This window comes from Lates calcarifer, linkage group LG18, assembly GCF_001640805.2.
Source record: "Lates calcarifer isolate ASB-BC8 linkage group LG18, TLL_Latcal_v3, whole genome shotgun sequence".
Classification (NCBI taxonomy): domain Eukaryota; kingdom Metazoa; phylum Chordata; class Actinopteri; family Centropomidae; genus Lates; species Lates calcarifer.
This window is the reverse complement of record NC_066850.1, coordinates 15,459,115-15,481,877: the sequence shown is the minus strand read 5'-3', so window position 1 is coordinate 15,481,877 and position 22,763 is coordinate 15,459,115. Positions and strand designations below refer to the sequence as shown.

General features: G+C 41.7%; 1 protein-coding gene across 11 annotated transcripts in view; it reads left to right on the top strand.

The window, feature by feature from the left end:
• The window catches only part of nav3 (neuron navigator 3), a 194,515-nt gene that overhangs the window by 149,755 nt on the left and 21,997 nt on the right, over window positions 1-22,763 (top strand). For 8 of the 11 annotated variants that reach the window (XR_001963294.2, XR_001963293.1, XM_051077602.1 and 5 more), the window contains 15 exons: window positions 787-910; window positions 2,600-2,909; window positions 3,527-4,253; window positions 5,577-6,002; window positions 6,875-6,916; window positions 9,141-9,298; window positions 9,835-10,029; window positions 10,542-10,594; window positions 11,721-11,744; window positions 13,352-13,375; window positions 13,584-13,661; window positions 18,644-18,727; window positions 19,897-20,008; window positions 20,385-20,509; window positions 22,726-22,749. Coding sequence is in view for 9 of the 11 variants with exons in the window: in XM_051077602.1 (XP_050933559.1) it covers window positions 787-910; window positions 2,600-2,909; window positions 3,527-4,253; window positions 5,577-6,002; window positions 6,875-6,916; window positions 9,141-9,298; window positions 9,835-10,029; window positions 10,542-10,594; window positions 11,721-11,744; window positions 13,352-13,375; window positions 13,584-13,661; window positions 18,644-18,727; window positions 19,897-20,008; window positions 20,385-20,509; window positions 22,726-22,749 (2,506 nt within the window). In the remaining 2 variants the exon portion in view is untranslated. The remainder of the gene's footprint in view (window positions 1-786; window positions 911-2,599; window positions 2,910-3,526; window positions 4,254-5,576; window positions 6,003-6,874; window positions 6,917-9,140; window positions 9,299-9,834; window positions 10,030-10,541; window positions 10,595-11,720; window positions 11,745-13,351; window positions 13,376-13,583; window positions 13,662-18,643; window positions 18,728-19,896; window positions 20,009-20,384; window positions 20,510-22,725; window positions 22,750-22,763) is intronic. The other 3 variants (XM_018697073.1, XM_018697068.1, XM_018697071.1) reach the window with 2 other exon arrangements.

Sequence of the window (22,763 nt, the reverse complement as noted above, 5' to 3'; positions counted from 1 at the left end):
GAGCTGTGACAGCTGTGGTGCTGGCTGATTGTCATTTTGAGTGTGTGTATGTGTGTATGTGTGTGTATGACCGCAAGAGAGGACAACGAAAGCAAAGAAGGGCTAATACATTATTATTGAAGGTGATTTGTTATGTCTGATAGCAAAAAATGGGTTAGCAGGTTGGAGAAACATATTGCAGGACTTTTCCTTGCTGTAATTCTGTTGTAATTTAACAGTGTGTGTGGAAATGATCACTGTCTGATCCATACGATCGTCTCTTGATGTCTGTCAGCCTTCAACAACAGCTAAATAATGATGGTGCTAATGAAGATCCCTTTATTCCAGACACTTAGAGTTAATGAGAAGCTTAACAATTAATGAGCCAATGCCAATTTTTTTCCTCAAAACAGAACTCAAATACTCACAAGTCAATGGGGTCCAAAAAAGGAGCACAGCTGTTTGAAGAGACAAATTGGGCAATTACAAATGATCTACAATACAGTTAGCCTTGCTGTTGATTAGACAGTGAGAAAATTAGATCGTTCCAGCACCTTGTTTCTGCAATCTGTCATTGATATTTTGAAGAAAGGTTTAATTAGAGTAAGATGATGATGGCAGATGGAATACAGGCAGAAAAAACAGAGCACTGCTATGTAAGGTCAGGAGAATATGATCACTATTCCTATACTTCTTCCACTGCATCTGCTACATCTACTGATAAAACTAAAAGGCTCCACATCAAAAATGAACATAGACGTCACCAACCTCTGTTTGTCCCTCTCCTCTGTTCCTCTCCTGCCATAGTTGGGACGACAGCAGCTCAGTGAGCAGCGGCCTGAGTGACACGTTGGACAACATCAGTACAGATGATCTGAACACACCCGCCTACTCAGCTGTCAGCTCATCACGCAAAAGCAAGGGAGCACAGGTAATGGACACAAGCACTTAGTGTTAAATTTACTTTCTCAGCACCTGGGATCTCACATTCTGTGGGGACTATTGTAATATCATCTATGTATGGCAGTGTTGGTCTGTCCGTCCGTCAGTCTGTTGGTCCACCACTTTTGTCCTTGGAAATATCTCGACAACTATAGAGGGTATTGCTATAAAATTTGATACTGACTTGTGAAGTAGTGACTTTTGATCTCCTGAGTTTTCTGTCAAATTTGTCCAATACTTTACTTTTAGCATTATGACAAAATACCTGCAAATCCAGCAGTGTTCCTGTCAGCCTCAGCTGTACTCTCTGTTTAGTGCTAGCTATAAACATTTAAATATAGATGTTATTATGCTAACATGCTAAACTAAGATGGTGAACACTGACACAGTAAGTTGCTATGCTAGCATTAGCATTCAGTTCAATGCACCACTGTGCCTCAGTACAGTCTCACAGAGCTGCTATTAGCTCCTATACAGTAACTTATAGGTGGCAGTGGTCAGTATTCGCTGGACAGTGATGGGATGGGAACTTATTTTCTGGGATGAACAACTTAGCGTCCCCTGAAAATCCTGTCTTTTCCGTACTCCTCCCACCTGGCTGTAGTGATGCATAGGTGTACTCCAGTATACTGTGACATCACTGCTGGGTGTATTTACAGGTGCAAAAGAGCATACCTCTGGCCACACCCAATCACAACCATCAGTAATGCTGGCTGTGGTCTGGCTTGAAACTTTGAACCACAGAGAGCAGTAAAACATTTTATTTTCAGGTTCAGTTTACTTTTTATAAAGAGAACTACTCAGTCCATATGTCCCATGTAGAAAGAAAGCCTGTGTTACGCACTGGGGCTGTGGATGGGTGTAATTAAGATGCTATTGCTGCTAATTTTTCAAATTGATCCTTTTTCCTGTGTTATGGAAGTGCAATACTAATTACCACTGCAACACTAAAATAAAACATTAAACAAATGAAAAAGAGAGAAGAAACTTCTTCAGATCACTTACAAACATGTTGGTTTAGCATGAAACCAAGGCCAGTCTGTGTGTGAGCTCTGAAATCACAGCTGAGGGAATAATCTGTGGACTGAAGGCCACTGTTCAGCTCTCCTCGTGGGCTTTTACTGTATTCTGCCAAGTATCTTTGGCCCCTGATGAAATACTCAACAGCCTGGGCTCTTAAGAGACTCTGGTGTTGCTAGGGAGACTGGCCATCTGTCAAGGTAGGCTAGTTATCACCGCTGTGTGTCTGTGTTGTGTGAGTGTGTGTATGCATCCCAAAAGAGGACATGGGTAATTCCAAAGATAGCTGTGACTTCACACACAGACACACACCCCGCTGCTCTGTTGCAGGGACTTTTATACCTTAGGTCTGTCACATTTAGACTATTACCTGCAAGTAGCCAGTATTTCACATCACTGCTGAACATTTTCTTTAGCATACTGTAACTTTTTTCCTTCTAGACAGGTTTCAACTTCATTCATTTATTTCATCACTGTTTTTTTTTATTGTCAGCATTGCACTTACAGTACTTGGTCCTGCAGTGGCAAGCAAATACTATTGATGATGTGTTTAAGGACACTACAACACTCAAGATTTTAGGAAATCACAGTTTCGTTATTTTACTGAACCACATGTTAATCTCTTAACATGCTTTCTTTGATACCTACCATCACCCAGTCCCAGAGAGGAAGCAGGTCCAAGCATGCAGAGCAGGAGGTGAGCAGCAGCTGGGCTGGAGCCGAGGACCTTAAGAAAGTAGAGGAGGAGCTGGACGCAAGCATGGACCCCAGTAGCGGCTCCTCCCGCTGGAAGCCGTCCTCATCCACCACTTCCTCCCAAGCCCAGGGCCAGTACGAGGATGCCAGCCAGAAGGCCGCTGCGCTGGCCCAGATGTCCCAGACGGGCTCGTGGAGAAGGGGCATGACAGCCCAGGTGGGCATCACACCACCCAGGACCAAGGGTACCTCTGCCACCCTCAAAACACCAGGTAGGGGGGTTGTTTTTTATCTTAAACCAAGCATACTGTAATTGAAATTAAGTACAGTGGGACACTGTACTTAATTTACATTTTTGTTTGATGATACAGGCAGTGAAACAAAATATCAAAAGCCACAAGGTACCAAAACAGAAAATGAGTTTTTCATTGTTTAGGACTAAATAAAATGTCATATGCCATATAAGAGAGAATCTGTTGAAGCTTTGTTACTTTTACTATTAAGATTTAAAAATGTGTCACAAATTGGATTAGTGATAAAACAAATGTTCACATCGTCCAGTTTCTTTATGAGTACTTTTCTTTTCCAGTGTTTTGGAAGAAGTCATAAGTTAAAAGGTATTTGAAGGTTCTTTTCACTGACACCTGTGTTAAAGGCCTTGCAGTTGCTCAAAAATTTTGAGCCCACGCAGCAAGTTTAGCAGCTTTGTTGCAGATAAGTATTGGTTTTCAATGCAGCTGAGCTGTGATAAACTAAACCTCTGGCTGTTGGCCAGAATTTACACTAATTTGGTTTTTCCTGCTGTGTGGCATCACAGGTGCTGTGCCAAAAATCTGCTGAGAGTAATGTTTTTGTATTTGTGCTAATAAGTGTTTATGAAAATTGACAGGCAAAACTGATGATGCTAAGGCCTCAGAGAAGGGCAAGGCACCTTCCAAGAGCTCAGCTGGCATCCAGCGCTCACCCTCTGATGCTGGGAAGAGCAGTGGAGACGAAGGCAAGAAACCTCCCTCTGGCATTGCACGCCCACCCACCACAGGCTCGTTTGGATACAAGAAGATCCCAGGTCCCACTGGCACCCTAATCACCTCTAGTGGTGCAACGCTCGCCAGCGGCTCAGCCACCCTGGGCAAGGCGCCCAAATCCTCAGCTGCCCTCGGCAAAGGCACTGGTATCGGCGGTGTGCGGAAGACCAGCCTGGATGGCTCACAGCCCCAGGATGACGGCATTCTGCTCAGCTGCGGAGGCTCCAAAGTGACCCTGCAGTACCGCTCTCTACCCAGACCGGCCAAATCCTCCAGTGGGGTGGCAGCAGGGCGCAGCGGGCATCGCTCCAGCTCCAGCAGCATCGACTCAAATGTCAGTGGCAAGTCGGCTGGTGGGGCAGTGACACAAACGGGCGCCAAGCGCAGGGACGGAAAAGTGGGTTCAGATCGCTCCAGTCCCATCACAATAAACCAGACAGACAAGGAGAAAGTGGCAGTATCAGACCAAGACCCAGCAGCAGGATTATCCACATCCCCCAAGTCCAGCCCCACTTCCACTTCAACAAGCCAGTCAGGCCTCAGGCAGCCAGGCTCCAAGTACCCTGATATTGCCTCTCCTACCTTCCGCAGGTCAGACACACAAAGCATGCCAACTGCTTTCATTCTGTCTTTGTCTCTCACCATGTGTGTTTCTACGTGAATCAAACATTTCACCACATTCTTTTTCAGTCTCTTGATTATTAGCATTAAGTGATGTTTTTTTTACAGTACAGCAAGCATGCCTTTAGGAGCAATATAAGTTCTAGTCTTATTTTAAAAAGATTCAGATGATGTCATCAACTATTTCAGAATTACAATTTAAGGAGGTTTTTATTCATGATGATGAACTGATGTTTTTGGTGCTCAGTGATGTTTTCCTGATGCAGGCTGTTCCCCAGACTGCTGTAACAGATAGATGCATTTATTGATGATGTCATCAGCAGTGGTAAAGGTATACCATGGCCTAAAAAACACTTCACGTATATCAATTTTAGATCTTCTGAATATGAGACGCTCAATAAATCATAGTTTAGTGCCTACATAGAAAAATTGATTGAGTGAGTTTACTTGGCTGCACGGCCAAGAGGTGCCATTACATAGATTGTTCCCCGGTGTACAGTAGGTGATAAGCCTCTGCAGATGCAACATATCTTTACCCTGAAGATGAAGGTCTAATGGCTTTTCATTCAACTCAAGCAAATCCAGCTCAGCAGTCTTGATCAGAACAGACAGGAGACAGGCACACCAATCCCTGAGTCATTAGAAGCATGCATTCGGCGGGCGTGTCCAAACATCCGTCCCATCCGATTTGTCAAGCCGATCCGTTTCATCTGCATGTCTTCAAGCTTTTTTTTTTTTTTCTTCAAGAGAGAGAGGGTCTCATCTATATATTTTGTGTGATTGTGATGACAGACTGGGACAGGCACAAGCAGAGTAGCAGGCTGTCTGAGCATATGTGGGAGGCAAACAGGGTTGAGTGGCCTAACAGATTAGGTTATTTCAAGTCACAGGGTTGAAATGGGCAAAGCTGTGAAAGCAGATGTGTCGATGTAAATTACTGAGAGTCCACAGCTGAAATGAGGTGGAGGTTGCTGCGGGGGATAAATGTGTTGGGAAGCCCGCTCAGTATTTCATCTGCAGTTTAAAGTTGGTGTTAGAATAAAGATGTGGGAATGTTTTAGTTGCTGTTTTCTCTCTACTACACTGATCCTTGTATATTTGTGTCTTCGTGCTGACAAATGCAGAACTACAGTTTCATATAGAATATACAGCAGACCTGTGGGATAACCTCAATGTAATCTTTCAACCCCAAAGTATACCAAAGTCCTTCATTTTCCAGTATGGATCTTGCAGATGCTCATCACTTGTCCTTTGAGCATTTCTGAATGACTGCACCCACCTCTCTACCCCCAGATTGTTTGGCACCAAAGCCAGCAGCAAGGCCAGCTCTCCGGGCACGCCCGACTCTGGCAAGTGCCCCTCAATACTGGGCAGCCCCCACGGCACGCTGGCAAGGCAGGCCAGTCTGGACTCGCCCTCCTCTGGCACAGGGAGCCTGGGCAGCGCTGGCGGCCTGAGTGGTGGCAGCAGCCCACTGTACGGTAAAACCCCAGACTTGTGCACTGACTCCCCGGCCTCCAGCCCGGCCTCTGGCCTCTCCCTGCCCTCCAACGCTCGGCCCTGGCCTGCCTGTAGCTCGTCAGCTGGCAGCAAGGACACACTGAGCTGCCAAAGCATGACCAGTCTGCACACCAGCTCTGAGTCCATTGATCTGCCCCTGGGCCACCACGGGCCAAAGGTTACACGAACCGGCAGTGTCAAGTCCACCCTGTCTGAGGGGTGAGTAACAGGAAATACGATTGGGCTGAATCGTATTCATTGTTTCATTTGAGAACAGAGACAAAAAGTATATCTCCCTACCCTAAGATATAGACATACACTGCAGAGTAAACCTAAATAATAACAGTAATAATGATAATTCAAAAAAAAAAAAAATCATTCCTCCAGCACAGCTCAGTTCAGCACAGTTTTTGTATTTTCAAGAATATATTTAAAAAATATATGAATACAGTATCTGGGTACATATTAGGTATAGTTCAGTTTAGTCAGGACAGATGTGCAGCAGACAGTATTACAGTATATTATTGATAGTTTAACCTTTTCACGATTCAGCCACCTGCCAATATTTTACCAGTTAGTCTATTGTATTGACCAGGTAGCAATCTTAAATTAGTGTGGATGGAAGCATCATAAAAGTAATCAGCTGTAAGATATTGTAAGACAGTATTACTCATGGCCCCGCAGCCATGCCAGAAAAAGTACCACAATAGATTGAGATCACTTCAGACACTCATTCCCATGAGAGGTCTTTATTAGGGTGTTTCCATTGTTTTGTCCACACATTGTGCATGCAGTACATCACAGAGGATAGAAACAGGGCACCAGTTTATTTTCCCTCATTAGTTCAGTTGTATGTCTCCAAAATGAAACAATTGATTTAAATATTGTGTTTATATTTGTTGTCTGTTGTACTGTGATGCATAACATCTTAAATGTTTTCTCCATAGCGTACATCCGTTTACATACTGAATGTGTATGTGTGCATCAAAAGTCAAGTTTGTAAAATGTGACCAGTCTTTTTTTGTCAGCGACCACAAAAACAAATGTTTTCTGGTGTTCATCTAATTCACTCATCATTTGTGTTTTAACAGCATGCCTCTTGACAGAAACACGCTTCCCAAAAAGGGACTGAGGTACAACACATCTGCAGCCAGATCTCATTCGCAACTGTTGTTCTTTTGCTCATTCACATAGATCATACACATACATTTGCATGTATACCAAATACCAAGTTTACCAGATCTTTCATGTTGTATGTGTGGCATGGTGTGGCGTCTACAGTAATGATTCCCAACCAGGGGTGTCTTTACCCCAAAGTGTAATTCTGCATGAAGCTTCTTGATTGAGGGCATGTTGAAAGACTGTGGAGAAACTCTATCTTTATCTATCTATCTATCATCTAATAGTATTAAAAAAATAGGAATAGCAGTTTATATAAAACACATATCCTGATGTCGAGTCAGCTATAACACTAAGATATAACTAACAAACAAGCAAGCAGAAATGTTGAAGTGAGGAATTAGCTAAAAATGATGGATGAGGATGATTGGTTGAAATAGCATTAAAAACCATTCAAAAAGTTAGCTGAAATATGTTAAATGTTAAGAATAATTAGTAATGGATAAACAGTTGAAATAGTTTGCGTTAGCTTAAGGTAATTGAACAAATCGTGGAAATAGTAAGCTTAAAGTTTAAAGTATACTTGAAATAAACAGGCCTGATCTATAAATTATTTTATGCAGTGTTAAGACCTCAGGACCAAATTTCTGCACAAATCAGAGAAGCTGTTGGTTAAGATTTTCTGCAGAATGCACTATGCAATGTATTACTGTAGAAAAGAAATAGAATATATATTCTTACCTGATCTCTTAAATGCTCCAACATGTTTTGGTCACCTTAACCAGTAGTAGTTTTTGACATTTTTAGGCATCTTCACAAACCCCAACAAAGTCACAATTTTTCATTTATTTACCTACTTTACCTCAACAAAAAAACAGTGGCACAAGAGTGATGATAGCTCAAGATCTTTTTGTGCCAGAGATCCTAGGGTCCGAATTAGATTATAGATTTTTAATTGAGGTGAAAAATTCTAATGCAGTGTGAATGCTGCACCAGATGATCAGGCAGGAGTGTGTTTGTCTGTTTGCATGTCTGCTCCTCTGTCTGCACTGTCACCCTGTTCTCATCTCATGCACTGCTAGAAATGCAGCAAACACTGCCACTATGACAGAGCAGTTCTTCCTCAGCTCCCTAAAATGGCCTAAACCTCCTGATAACATTTGCTCTGTTAGCCAAGGGGGGTAAGTCAAATGTATATTTTGAATTTAGCTGGGACGAAAGGGAGAGAGACAGAAGTACCATAACCCATTCATCACAGTGGCACAACCTCTGCAGGGAACAGCCTCTCTAGCCAATTATACATTACTGCCGCAGAGAGGTTGGATGGGGCATGCTGGTTTCAAACCATTCTTTCATTTTGATGGCATTTGGTGCTCTTACTTTGTTGTGCTTAAAAGCATCTGATCCTCTACTTCACTTTATGTCTGTTAGAAGTGATATTCAGTACAGACTGTAGTGTTTCCTTCCTCTGACCACAAAGTTTTACAACCATCTGTTCACATCTCAAACCAAGACCATGACACTTCTTTTGCCTGATCTTTAGATTTCCTTCAAGTGGAGCTTAGACTAATAATTACCCCTTTAGTGAAATAAATAAGCATGTTGGTCCTGTTTATGAGCATTTTGTAAGCACTGAGTATACTGAGTCCAAGACCAACCCTTGGATGTTTCAGTCTGTTCCATTTCAAATCCAGTGAGGGACAAATGTTGCTGTGTAACACCATTCAACACACTCTTAGACATCCAATCCCTGGTGGAGAGAATATGAAGCGTAGGCGTGGGGAGCAGGGTCAGATGTGACAAGTGTAGTAATGGGGTCATTGGAAGGAAGACGCCGCTGAAAAGGGATGAGTGCAAACTCAATTATCATCCTCAGAGGATTAAATATGGCCGATTGTCATGTGTGCGATAAGGGCTTCCTGCTGCTAAGCCATTCTGGAGCTGGAGAGCGAAAAGATGAATGTGTGTGTGTTTGGCAGCTTTGAGCCAGAGGAGTACGTGTGTATGGTCATATAGTATATGACTGAGTGTATGTAGATACATGCGTGAATGTCTGTGTGGTATGGCTGCATGTTTTTGGCAATCTGCTCACATGCCACTATTATTAGCTCTGCATTCACACACACATTTCATCACCACAAAATTCACTACTTGTACTTCCATATATCTCTGTGTGACAGTTGTTTGCTGATGGCAGCCATGTTTGCTTTGAGTTTACACTTTCCTTGGGGGTTTCAGGTACCCTCCATCCTCCCGGCAGACATCCCATGAGGAAGGGAAGGAGTGGTTGAGGTCCCATTCAACAGGAGGTCTTCAGGACACAGGTAGCCAGTCCCCGCTGTCTCCTCCAGGAGCCTCCTGCACCACCACTGGAAAATACCACTACTCCAACCTGCGTGAGTCTATAGTGATAAACACTAATTGTAGCATATCTAGAGTAGATAGCTCAGGTATAGTGTGCACACAGCAGTGTGGATCTAGCTTCTGTATTTGCTCTCACTGATTTTACTTGGCAGTGTGAATATAACGTTATTTTTATTAATCTGAGGCCATTTAAAGTACACCACAAATATATTAAATAGTAAAAATCACTTTAAGTAAGAAAGGAAGTTCTGATTTCTTAGTTTCATGACTCTGAATTGTTTAATCAGTGTTTTCAACAAGCTTGATTTTAAATGTTTATGTGTGTCAAAAATATAAAATGTGAAAATAAACATGACAGTGGATACATGGCCATGAAAATGAACTGTACTGTAGTGAACTGTACAAATAAATAATAATTATTTCATGCATAAATCAAAAATATCTTAAAGTCTACTAAAATCTTAGCACATTTGCACATCTATGATTTATCACCTGTTTATTACATTTTACAAATGGGGAAATTATAATTTATTGGCACTGATCTTGGCATATGTTTTCTTCCATACAGTGAGCCCCACTAACATTAGCCAGTATAACCTGCCACCAGGCAGCAGCAGCATGAGCCGCTCCAACAGCATCCCTGCCCAGGACTCCTTTGACCTGTATGGAGAGGGTCACCCACTGGGTGGCAGCGCAACCTCCTTGGAGGAACGACCACGGGCCATCAGCCGCTCTGGCTCCTTCAGGGACAGCACCGATGAAGGTGGGACACACTCTTAAACACACTGTTTAAATTAACTGTTTTCCAAAAATGACCCACAGAAATGAAACCTTACTGTTAGTAAGCCATTAGAAATAATTTAAGAGCCACATTCACCCAAGTCATCAAGTGCTTTAATACCAGGTTTAATGAGCTCTCACTGTGTGTTCATACTGCGAGTGGCTTGGCTGATGGCTCGTTCTGTTCTGATGTTTTTGTGGGTGATTTAAGAGGCTGTGATTGCATCCATATAGAGGTCAGCTTTTCAATGGGCACATCATGTTTTCTGCCTCCTTATAACTGCTCAAAGCTAACGTCATCTGAATGAGTTACCATAACTATCAAGTGCAGTAAGAAGAAATTAAAATCAGAACTTCCTCAAGGTCAGGGTAGAATATTGTATGGTCACATATTCATTTATTTGTACTATTGCCCCTTGTTATTTACACCAGTTTTTACTATGATATATTTTACCAAACCTTGCTCGTCACTCATTACTCTCTCTATGCTTACAGTCCATGGCTCTTCATTGTCTCTGGTCTCTAGCACGTCTTCACTGTATTCTGCGGTAAGTAGCTGGACAACTTTTCTTCCTAAATTTGCAGCTCCTCAGCATTAGAGTTACAGTCAGGTACTGTACATCTGAAACCAGTAAATCACTATGTAAAGTCATTGTTAAAGCTGCTCCATCCAACATTTTTATATTAACAATATATCAGATTACTGTATGTAATGTGAAAGGAGTTGCTCATCGTGGTTTTGGTTTTCCAGCCTGCAACATTTGTGATGTGGTTGAGTTATTTCCAGAGACACTGTTTTCAGGGACAAAGCTCTGATAAACCCACTGTATGCTACCTGCTCAGCACCAAATGATAAAGTTCACAACTAGCTTGTGAACATCTTCAAGCATACAGTACATAAAAAGCTCGATGTCTGTCAGAAAGGAAGGCAAATTTTGGACTAAAATTCAATCTCTGATCTAAAACAGCTGCAGTTTTAAGGCTGAGGTCATCCTAATGCTTTAAATGGGACAACATAGACTAACATCAAATCCTTCAACTCTTTCCAGTGATGCAGTGTAGCATTAAATCCCACATGCACTCGCTTCCAGTATTTCAGTCTTGTCCCTTGTGTTTTTGTAAGAGCAAAAAAAAATATCTTTCCATAGTTGCATGCTTCCAAAGTAACTTTGGCAGATAAGACTCTGGACAAGTGTTGGGTTTCTAATAGCACAGGCAGCTCTCCAGTCGTCACGTTCACTGAGGCGGCAGATTAGTTTTAGGGAGAAGAATCGATTACCACCCGCCTCCGCCTGTTTCCAATTGCACTTGCAGGTTGCAGAGGACAGGCCTGAATAAAGACAGAGATAGTTTTGTTTACAGTTTTCCCTCCAGTCAAATTCATTTCTTTGTTTTGTGGTTATCATAAACCACTTTCCATTTTGTTTTCTGTCTGATTTCCACTTCACCGCCAGTGATAATTTTTTTTTTTACTTTTTTAATCTCCCTTAATTAAAGTTTGATTTAATTCTTCTCGTCTCTGTGTTAGCCATTTCATAATTTCTTCTCATCTGTGGCATTGAAATTCTTCTCATGGTGTATATTCTAATTCATTTTTAAAAGGCACTTGATTAAACACATCACACAGAGCTAATATTCTAATGTTTCTAAACTGTGTTCGCTTCTCTCTTACAGACAGAGGAGAAGGCACACTCAGAGGTAAGGATGGGTAACATTGTGTCCATCTGTCTGTCTGCATGCATGCTTCCTTTTAGCACCTCTCTGCTTTCTATGTGTTCCTAGAGTTACAGAAATGTACACTCTGAAGCTGCTCAGTGGCTGTACCGTGGGTGGGGGTAGGGGGTTAAGTGCCTTCCTCTGGGCACCTCAAAGCTTTTCACTTAGCGGATTTGATTTTTGCTCTGTGTGGAACTCCAGCAGTCTCCATGTCACATGCATGTTTTTGCAACTGCTGGTTGTTTGTGTCTGTATGCCTTTACGTTTGTGTCTCTCTATTGCACTGCATCTGAAGTCAGAGATGGTCTGTGTGTGTCAATCAAAGCACAAACAGTGATATTTGTTCAGGTTAAGTTAAAGCCACATGGACTTACAATGATAATCATTTTAAACCAAAAACAAAGTAAAGTGATGGTGGATAAAGTGATATCAAGTTCTACAATAAAGCAGTTTAACCCTATGTTGCATTGCTTTTTATTATTAGTAAATCTTCTGCATTTATTTCTTCTCGACCATAAATAACCACACATCCCTAATGTGCTATATAGCTTTTATGATTTACTCATTACAAAAACTTACACTATACTATACATATCTAATGCATGCCCTGTCCTTTGGCTCTTTTTGTTTGACTTCATTCAACAGTTTATCACTGATTCTTCTTTGATTTTCCAGCTTTATGTTTTTGGTTTTGTTTGTTTTTTTATTCGATTTCCTTTTCTCTGTTCTTGTTTAATAGTGCTTTAAGCTCAAGTTTGGATCAAACAGTAATGGCAAATACATTACAGTGTTTGTATTTATCCTGCCAGATGGGTGGAGTTTGGCATTTTAGGACAGCCTTCTCAGTCACTATGCAGCGCAAAAAGTGATTCACAATTTGGTTTATTTTCCCTCAAAAACTACTTTTGGGTCCTGAGGCAAGTGATCTACACATTTTTCATCATTTACATGAGACATTTGTTGTAATGTTGGCACAGCAGCAACTTGACTAAATACTGCTGCCATTGACGCCGAGAAACAAAAGTCATGCAGCAATAATAAAAAAGGACTTGACTGGTATTTTTTTGACAGTTCTCAGCTGAGTCAAAATCTAAATCTGATCATCAAAAATGTCAACAAAATGTGTTGGAAACAAGAAGGAAATATGTCCTTTGTCACTATCAATATCTGTGCAAATGTCTCGTTAACATTACTGCCAATTCATACTGATATCAGATGTGGATTTTGCATAAACATCAGTGCAAAAATTATTACACTGACAGCAATTTGGGATTAAGCGTAAAAATCTTGTGTGCAAAAGACACCATACAGTTTCTCGTGATCATCCATTGCTTCTTGTACTTGTATTGTCCACTTGGTAAACTGACACATCTGGCATTTTGCTTATGATATAAGACACAATACAAGGTATTTGCAAATACTATTTGAATACTTACCTGTAGCTCTTGCTTTGCTGCTCAAAGTCTAACCATGAGAAGACCAGTGCTGTGGCTTGTGAAAACCTCTGTCTCTCCAGCCACATCAGTACATGCTGTTTGATGGAGGCATGCAACATAGTGTTAATATGTACTCTTCTCTTTTCAATCAAGGGCCAAACAGTCCAAAATTCCACGGTAATCCCCGACACTTTATGTTCGCACTTCACCCCAGTGTCTTTTTACACAGTATTACCATGTATCTGAAAAGTTTTTATATCAAAAATATCAACGAGGGAGTTGCAAGTTCAACATCTTTTTTGCATTACAATAAGTCTTATTTTCTGTATGTATGTTTTTCAGGAGCATTAACCATATATTTACCTGTTTTTTCTCCCCCAAACAGCAAATCAGAAAGCTGCGTCGGGAGCTGGACGCCTCTCAGGAGAAGGTGGCGACCCTGACGTCTCAGCTGGCTGCCAATGTGAGTTTGTTTACTTCAAAAGATGCCGTCAAAACAGCCGGCTCATTTGCATGATAACCTGCTGTCAGAGAGCCTTTGTGGGAAGCGTTGCCTATTAAAGTTCTGGAAGGAATATAAATCTTTAAGACGCCCACTAATTCCTTTTCTCCGTGTTTGAAGCTTCTGTGTGTGTATTTAGGCTTTTGCTTGTTTGATTTTGTTGGTGTGTGTGTGTTTTTGTGTTCTTGTCCCTAGATGGGATGTTTTCTTGAGTGTGTTTGTGTATCTACCGTACAGCGAGGACTGTCTCTTTGCTTTTGTCTCTGCCGGTGGGGTTTCAACGAAAACAGGAGCCTCTCTCAAATTCAACCAAGCAGACAGAATCAAATAGAGATAGACGGGCGCAGAAAGAAAACAGGGAGATGAGGATAAGTGAATGTAGACTGGAGTGCGTCATGCGTGGGTGAAACAGAGTGAGATACAGAGACCTCCAACCCCCAGACGAAGCTGTCTTTGTGCTGAGATTCACATAGATCGACAAACTCCGTCGTCTGACTCGGCTCAGCCCCCCACCACCACCACCACCACCACCACTCTCAATGCCAAGCGCCTGATCAAGCGTGGAGGCAGACGCTTCGGTCCGACGCTTTGATCACAAAGTTGTACAGAGCTGAAACTGAAGGCTAAACTGCAGGCAGACTTGACGAATGCAAGAGGAAGACATAACTTTATAGAGGAGTTATGTAAGGACAAACGAAAAGAAGACAGAAGTTTTGGTTTATGTTTTGGTTAGGAATAATCCACCACCACATTCATGTTCTCTGGCCATAATGTTTTTTATCAGTAGTGGAGTGAGACTTTTCTCAGTCAAGACAAAACAGTTCACACATATTTAAAACATTCTAGTTGCAGGAATTAGTAAAGTAATATAATCAAATTTTCTTATTCTGATTAAATACGTAACTGACTACATTTCTAAGTAACTTGCTGAACATCACAACACAAGTGTGTGTTTGTGATACAGAGATTGGTGGGATAGTTTGCTCAGTGTTGCCTTTACTGAACAGTGTGGTACATTTTCAGGCTTTATAACCCATGTTGCCACCTCAGGAGTGAAGCCACTTTAGAGCCTTACATTGAAGCAGACACAAGTCAAACACACAACAAGTCACTGGTGTCAAGTCTTTGCATGACAACACACAAGTGGACTCCACCATCAAATCCTTTAGCTGTTTGTCAGCTGTAGTTTTCACCCACATTTTATGCATAATTGTTTTAAAATGTTGTAAACACAGAATTCTTACAGTTTAATATGGTTATAGAACAGTTAAAGTGTGCAGCTTCATCATGTAAAGTAAGTGATACTCGCTGGTTTCAAAAGCTACTGGCAGAATTACTATCATTAGGCCACAAGCTGCCCTTAGGGATAGTTAGTAAGATGAGAGACACTAACACTGCATTTAGAAGCACAAAAACATTCCAAAGCTGATCAAAGGTTGGATAGATAAGAACTATTTCAATTCTGCAACGGCCAAATCATTGATGACATACTGTATTCTATGACTGATATTACCATAGCTTATGTTTTTTATGGTTTGTGTATCAAAATAATTTAAAAAAGAAATATATTTAAAGGCACAGTCTGAATAAAAGACTTAAGTGTCTCATCATATCTGTTTTCCACACCGACTGGCCTAACTATAACAGGGTCAATGTGCCTTACTATGCCAAGCTATATGCAAACTCTCACAACAGAAACCCATATGTGATTTATAACTCCCACTTTAGTGGGATTTCAGCATTGTGACACAACATGACAGCATGGTGGGTTGTTGGTGCTATAAGCTCATCTTATCCTCTCAGTGGGGAGTGTGACTCTATGGAAATGTCAGCCTGAGCAGCCCTCACATGTTCCTCCACCCATGGTCCAAAACCAGACACTGGTGTGTGTGTATGACACGCCAGAGATGTCAGTTAATCACTTTTATTCCTGCACACACTCTCACACATGCAGATATACATACACATTTACATACATAAACCTTACAAATAGGCAGATCATTGCAAATTTAAACTCACAGTGAAAGTAGTACCCTGAAACACACTTGCACTTAACAAATACTTTTCAATGCACATGGACTTACTTTATATACACACACATTTACACACATACAGGCTGTGTGTAAAAGTGCTATTTTCAAAATGTCATTTTAAAAAAGTCATTTTGAAACAGTATTTTAGGACAACTTACTTCCTTAAAGTGATGTCATGCACTACTGATTTCTTTGCCATTTTTTTCCATATTGGATAAACTCTATGGTCAGTATAATAAAAGGTCATTTCCATTTGGCTGTAACTTCAACTTAATGCATATTTGATATAATCCTTTAACTATTTCAACCATGAAAATCACCAAAACTGGAGTTATGATGATGTCAGAATGTCTACTTTAAGATAAGAGGAGGGGGGAGTTTTGAGGGAAAAAGATTTCCGGAACAGTCTCATGTGTTCACATGTTAACCTCCAGTGGCTACGTGCGTTTTCTTTTCATCTCCAGTCTCATGAGAGAACTACAGGAACTGTGCAGTGATTGAGGTCATCTTATCTTGATCTCGTCTCATTTGTTATGCCACTGCATACATAATTATCATTATCTTTTTCTGTTCAGGAAATTGAATTTGGGTCTTAAATAAACTATTAAGAGTGTGTCAACATCCTCAGTCACCATGCATGATCTCATATAAATGACTTCTACATTGAAAACATATTTGTTGCTGCTGTTGTGTTGGATTAGGTACACTCCCCTGGCACTGTCTTAATTAATTCATATTTGTTTTCGGTTTTGTTTGGTCAAAATGGAGCAGAATTAGCAAAACCAGCACAAATGCTGCCAAACTGCTGAAGAATTGGAATTTGTTTTTTTTTTCTTTCAGTCTGTGAAGGGGATCAGTTTTCCTGCCTTGGCTGATGTTAAATCAGGCTTAAGAGTTCTTAAAGGGCCCCCTCCTCCCCCCTCAATCTCCTTCCTCTTTCTACTCACCCTTCACTGTGTCACTCTGACCTTCCTGCCTTTCCTTTTCTGTCTTCCTGCTCAGTTTAGAAAGGGGTTCACCTTCCCCATCACTCCCTGCTCTTGCTTTTCTTCTCCTCCTCTCTCATTTGGGTTTTCATTATCTTCCCCTCCCCTTCTTGCTGTAGTTTTTAAGGGATGTAGTCCAGCAGTCTGTGCTGGCTGTAGTCAAGACTGTGCGTCATTTGTCTTCTCCCGACACATAACGCCCTTGAGATGTCAACCACATCTTTAGCAGGCATCAAGCAGGGCTGACTTCTCCTCGTCTAGCTGTCTGGTTTGGCCCACCATCAACCTTTACCCCAGACCTCAAGATCAGGACACGGGTCAGAAAAATGGGTGTTTAGCGGCCAATTGTGGCCAGCACAGATGGTTCAGCCATGGGACACGTTAGAATCTGATCAGTGCCTCCTTCAGGGCGGACAGGTGGGCCAGAGGGGTGTTGAGTCAGAGCGCACAGGTGGAGTTGGAAAGAGATGTGGCGTTGGAGAGATGTGTTGGAACAGTTGGCATTTCTAAAGGTCAAGACCTTCGCTGATTCAGCCAGGAACACAGAGGAGAAGAGGCAGCACAGGGTGTTACTGCGTGTGTGTTGATTTCTACAGTTACAAGCTCCTAAAGTCCTCACCTGGATCGAAAGATGGGGAATTTTCTCATTTTCTCTCATTTTAGGCTTAGATTGCACATTTGGTATCAAATGCTTTTAAATTTAGTAAATGAAAGTCCTCAATAGTACAATAATACAAATTTATGTGTGTGTGTGTGTGTGCTTGTGCTTGTGCAGAGCAAAGATTGTCTGATCTGTCTGGGCATGCTGCCCACCACTGTGTGACACACCAGGCGTGACAGGTGTCTCAGGGTCTCTCACTAAGGATGGGAGGATGAGCTTGCAGTACACACACACACACACACACATTTTATACGCAAGTACAGACTCAGAACTCAAACAAATCCAGTCACACACCTACACAAACCACAGGTTCAGCGGAGCAGATGGCATGATGCCGCTGCATCTTCAGGTGACTGATGAAGTCAGGGGGGCAGCCTTTCTCTGATCTGTGTGCCTCTGTTATAGCAACATCTTTCCCTCAGTTCTGTGTGTTTTCTTGTTGGTATTAGTCCAGAGTAAGGCTCAAATACAAGACAGTTAATTCAAAGCAGAAAGATGAAACAGTCAAGCCATATGAAATATGAAGTCATATGAAACACTCCTAACAAACTCCATGTTCAAATAAACCATTTTGAACATGCTTGGTGTGAACTTGCCCTTGAAATCTGAGGCTGACTCAAAGTGAAAGGCTAGATATCCCAGCAGTTGTTCTTTATGAGGCATAGGAGGGCTCAGTAAGAGTCTTCAAGCCTGTGGGCAAACTTTGCACGCCAAGTCTCGTTTGGTCCATGGTCCTCTTTGGCTCAAGTGAAAACTCACTTCAAAGCTATCGTCAGCAACCAGCAGACCAACTTATTAATTCTCTGTATAGACTTTTTCTTCATGTGAGGACTTTTTTTTAATTATTCATTTTGAATATTGATTCACACATAGGTGGGTGATAATTTTTGTTTAGAAAACATTTTAACAGGGTTCGGGTTAGTCACAGCGTCACAGTGGGAAAGAGTCCAAACTGATCTTTGGGGCACTTTTAAATGTTAAGTGGTTACGTTTTGATATTCCAGAGAGAATAAAGCACAGTATTTTACATTTTCATGTTATACCATTAAATAGAGTTTGACTAGAATGCCTGTTGGAAACTTGCAATGATTAAAATTTATTTCTGCTGATATCTGTGCTTGTAGCCTCATTTTAAAAACTCTTTTCCAGAGGCTAAAAATATCCTGATCTGAGAAATGTCCTGACTCCTGTGCCCACAGCCCAGTGTTACACTACACTTCTGAAGCAGCTGAAGACTGTATTTTTGTCTCTCTGTGTCCGCAGGCTCACCTGGTGGCAGCCTTTGAAAAGAGCCTGAGTAACATGACCTGCCGCCTGCAGAGCCTCACCATGACCGCTGAACAAAAGGTACAAGAGCTTAGTCCTGAATGTGAAATATACTGTGTTTGAACTCCACGACCAAGGGATTATGGGGAGAAGAAATGATTTGAAACAGGTAGGGTCCTCCTCCAATGTGGAGGTCAGCAGTCATGGATTAATGGATAATTTTTATCAATTTTTAAGGTTCACTTCCTGACTCGTGAAAGGTTTTCTACTGAAGCTTTCATTCTCACAGGTTTTAGTTGTTGCCTGCACAAGTTTATTCCTAACCTTAACCAAAGTTGTTTGAATTGCTTAAACTTTCAAACCTTTCTGCATCACAGACAGGTAAAAGTGTCCAGTTTTGCACTGGAAGGGTTCAGTATATTCTTGAAATATACAGCCCAAAAACCCATTTTTGTATTCTGCAAACATCATCCAGCATTTATCTGCTGCCACCTCTCTTTTCTTACAAGTTGACTTTTTGACAGAGAGGAGCTTTTAGAGGAGCTTGAATGGTGCTGAAACACTCATCACACAGCAGTAGCAATATGTTCAAAGATATATCCCTACCACAAATTATGAATGCCTCCCTCTGTTCACACACCCACACACATACACACAGTGTGCTGATGAGCCCTGGCAGCTTTTTAATCCTCTATAAATTAAAGCAGACTGGGATCTGGTGGGATGTCTTTGTCAAACAAGGCCGGCCCAACTTTTAATTAAAGTGGAAACCCTATCTGCAGCCCTCAGTGGGTTTTCGGGAAAGGCAGAATATGAGACTCCCTTTATCAGATCGTGTTGGTTCGACAGAGAGGAGAGCTTTTTTCTATTCTAAGCAGGTGGTGCTGGCTTTGGGGCAAATCCACTGTAAGACTCCTATCTTCTTCAAAATACCATCCCTTACTTCTTGCCTCTCAATCCCTCCCACTGAAAACCATGTCAATGCCAAATTTAAGAATTTGTTCCCAGTGACGAAGCTAATGTATTCATTCCAACAGATTTGGTGTGTCATCCTTTTTAAAAATAACCTGTTCTGGTCATCAGCTCTGAGCTGGTTCCATCTGCTTTATGTAGAATACAAAGATTATATCCACTCCCAAAAGAAATTCTGTGTTCATCTCAATAACTCCTGAATCACTGTGCTAAAAACATCACCACCTATTTCTCTTCTCTTTCTCTCTCCTTCTCTTTCTGTCTCTCTCTAACTCCAGGAGTCTGAGTTGGCTGAGTTGCGGGAGACAATAGAGATGCTGAAGACCCAGAACACAGATGCCCAGACGGCCATCCAGGTGGCTCTCAATGGCCCGGACCACCTCCACAAAGGTAATGTAGGAACCAGCAGGGGACACTGGACCAGACTTCCTCAAATCATTTGATGTTTTGTTTTGAGCGGGGCCCAAATGCCTCACTGTTTCATGGGTGGATGCATTTTTAGCCTGATTGGCCCCAGAGGGAATTGAGCCCCTGATACTTGAAGTTTATGCTGTATAGGTCCGGTTTTGGAAAGCCTTGATTAGTCATGGAAACAACCTGATTCTGATGTGTCATCAGTTTTGTGAAATGACCTTTTCAAGTATCAAACCTCCTTGTGGCTGCTTATTCAAGCCAAGCTGAGCCCAGCGTAGCTGAACATTAAAGAGAAAATTACATCGACCTCAGTTTCCAGTGCACTAAGAAAGGGTTTGTCTGTAATTTCCAGACCTGCGGATCAGACGGCAGCACTCATCTGAAAGTATGTCCAGTATCAACAGCGCAGCCAGTCACTCCAGCATGGGCAGCCTGGGCAAGGATGCCGAAGACAAAAAGAAGAAGAAGAAGAGCTGGGTAGGTGGAAAAAAAAATATAGAAGTAGACATCACTGTGAGGCAAAAGCTGCAAATTCAAGTTAACTCCAAATATGGAGGAAATACTCATCAACATATACAGTGCACCTGATGGTTCACTGTATATGGTTCCTCGTAAGATAGAAAGAAACATGTAATAGTTCAAATGTACTTTAATGATCTAAGCATGAGCTCAGAGGGACTGGTGTTTGTTGCTACTTCATCTCTGTATTATTTCTATAACAGAAAATGGCAATACATTTTATAGCTTAGATTTTTAGATCCAGTCCTTCCTCCCAGTCCTCCCAAAACTATGTTCACCTCATAACAATTTACCATCATGTCACTGTTGCTAGGTTACAGAGCTGAGATGGTATTAGTTGAGTGCCTAAGGTACCATCCAATGGTGACTACTAACAGAGGGTCAAGCAGAGGAGTCAACTACCCTGCAATTACTGTTTGAGATGCTCTTGGAATTTCATATCCAGTGACAACAGCATGCAGATTAGTTCAGAAGCAAAGTGGCCACTAACGTCACAGACAGTGAAGTGATACTGAAACCAGTGCAGTGGTTGCCCAGAGGTTGGAGAAGAGAGTTTGTTGAATCGCTGAATCACTATGACAAGTAGGAAAGTCTGGGCAGAAGAGAAACACTCTCACCTGCTTCAACATCTTCTGTCAAAGTACTGTTAAGAGGGGCTCTTAATCCTTCGATTCCTCAACGGGATGTCAAGTTTGAAGGCGTAAAACAGCAGTCTAAAACTAACACTTTCACTTGTATCTCTAATATGGAAAAGAGAAACTGTTGCTTTGGTGGCTCAGTTTGCTCAGATGTCCTTGATGTACTTGTACCTGCTTTAGGGTTGAAATGTAGCCAAAGAGGGCATTTGCTTAATGCAATACCTGTCTCCTGTTTCCCCTTCTAGTGAGGAATACATCCACAAATACCCACATATCAAGTCTAAAAATGCACATCCACAACCATAAAGCTCTCTCTCCTCCCTCTGCCCTTCTCTCCAATGTTGCTGCTCCCTGCTTCACTCCACAATAGCAGCTCAGTGTCCCCGGCTGAGAGCTTATTTGCTGCAGCCCCCTGAGTCAGACAGATGACATATTAGAAGTTTCATCTCAGCCAAACAGAACAGAGCCAGAGCCAGTTTGGAATCTCTGCTGCAATGCAAAACGCCTGCCCTTGAAATGAAATGCATGCAAACAGCCCAAAAGTTCACCACAGAGTGTAACACCTTAGCCTGTCATGTTAAGTGAAACCCCCCAAAAAAATTCAAGTCAAGGCTCATGAATACAAATCAGTCCCTTATTTAAGCAGCAATTAATTATTCATTTGCATAAAGTTTGCCTTGGTGCACACGTGGGTAGAGACAAGGAAGGAGCTGAACTGAGGGTAGTGTGATGTGAGTGAAGAGAGAACAGAAAATCAGCAGATCATTCTAGGGCAGCAGCAGAAGGACAGTATAATGAATAGGTAGATTGCTCTTCAATAAGGCAGGGACTTTGCACCAGCAAGCATCTGACCTGCTGAAGTGTCCTTAAGCACAACATGGACTCAAGGTTACCTCCCAGAAGTTGATGTCTGACCTCTGAGCTCACTGTGGAAGGTGTTATTATTAATACATAATACGTTTTTATTATTTTATTATTTCCTGAATAAACCAGGCAGTGCAATGAAATGTTTAATTTATTTACATAGATTGAAGTAATATGTCATCAGCACTGAAAAAAGACACAAACTACTTCGTAAAAGATTGACTGGATCACACATTGAATGTAGCATTTTCACTGCCACTTGGAAACACTAACTATGCAAAACTGCTTACTGTAATTTGTTTACTGCTATTTTACAAGTCAAAATATGTCTCCCTGTCATGTGAATAAGCATTTTTGAAAAGCAGTAATCAGGTTTTTTCAAGTGGTGGCTTACCATATGTGTGTCACAACTCTAGAGATAAACGGGTCTCTCAGATAAGCAGGAGATAAAAAGATGATTAGGATGCTCTGAATGTAATCATAATAACACTCATCATCATTATCGTCATCCTTGCAACAGCAAGAACTGCATTTCCTTAGAGCAAAGTCAAACAAGTGCTCAGTAAAACCGACACATTTGCAGCAATTAGCTTTAATCAACAGAGAGTTTGCTGTGGACGGGTGAAGTGTGTGTCTGTGTGGCTTAACGCTGGGTGTGTTCTGCATCTTCAGGTGGCTGATTCCATCCCGGCTCAGGTCAGTGGTTTCCA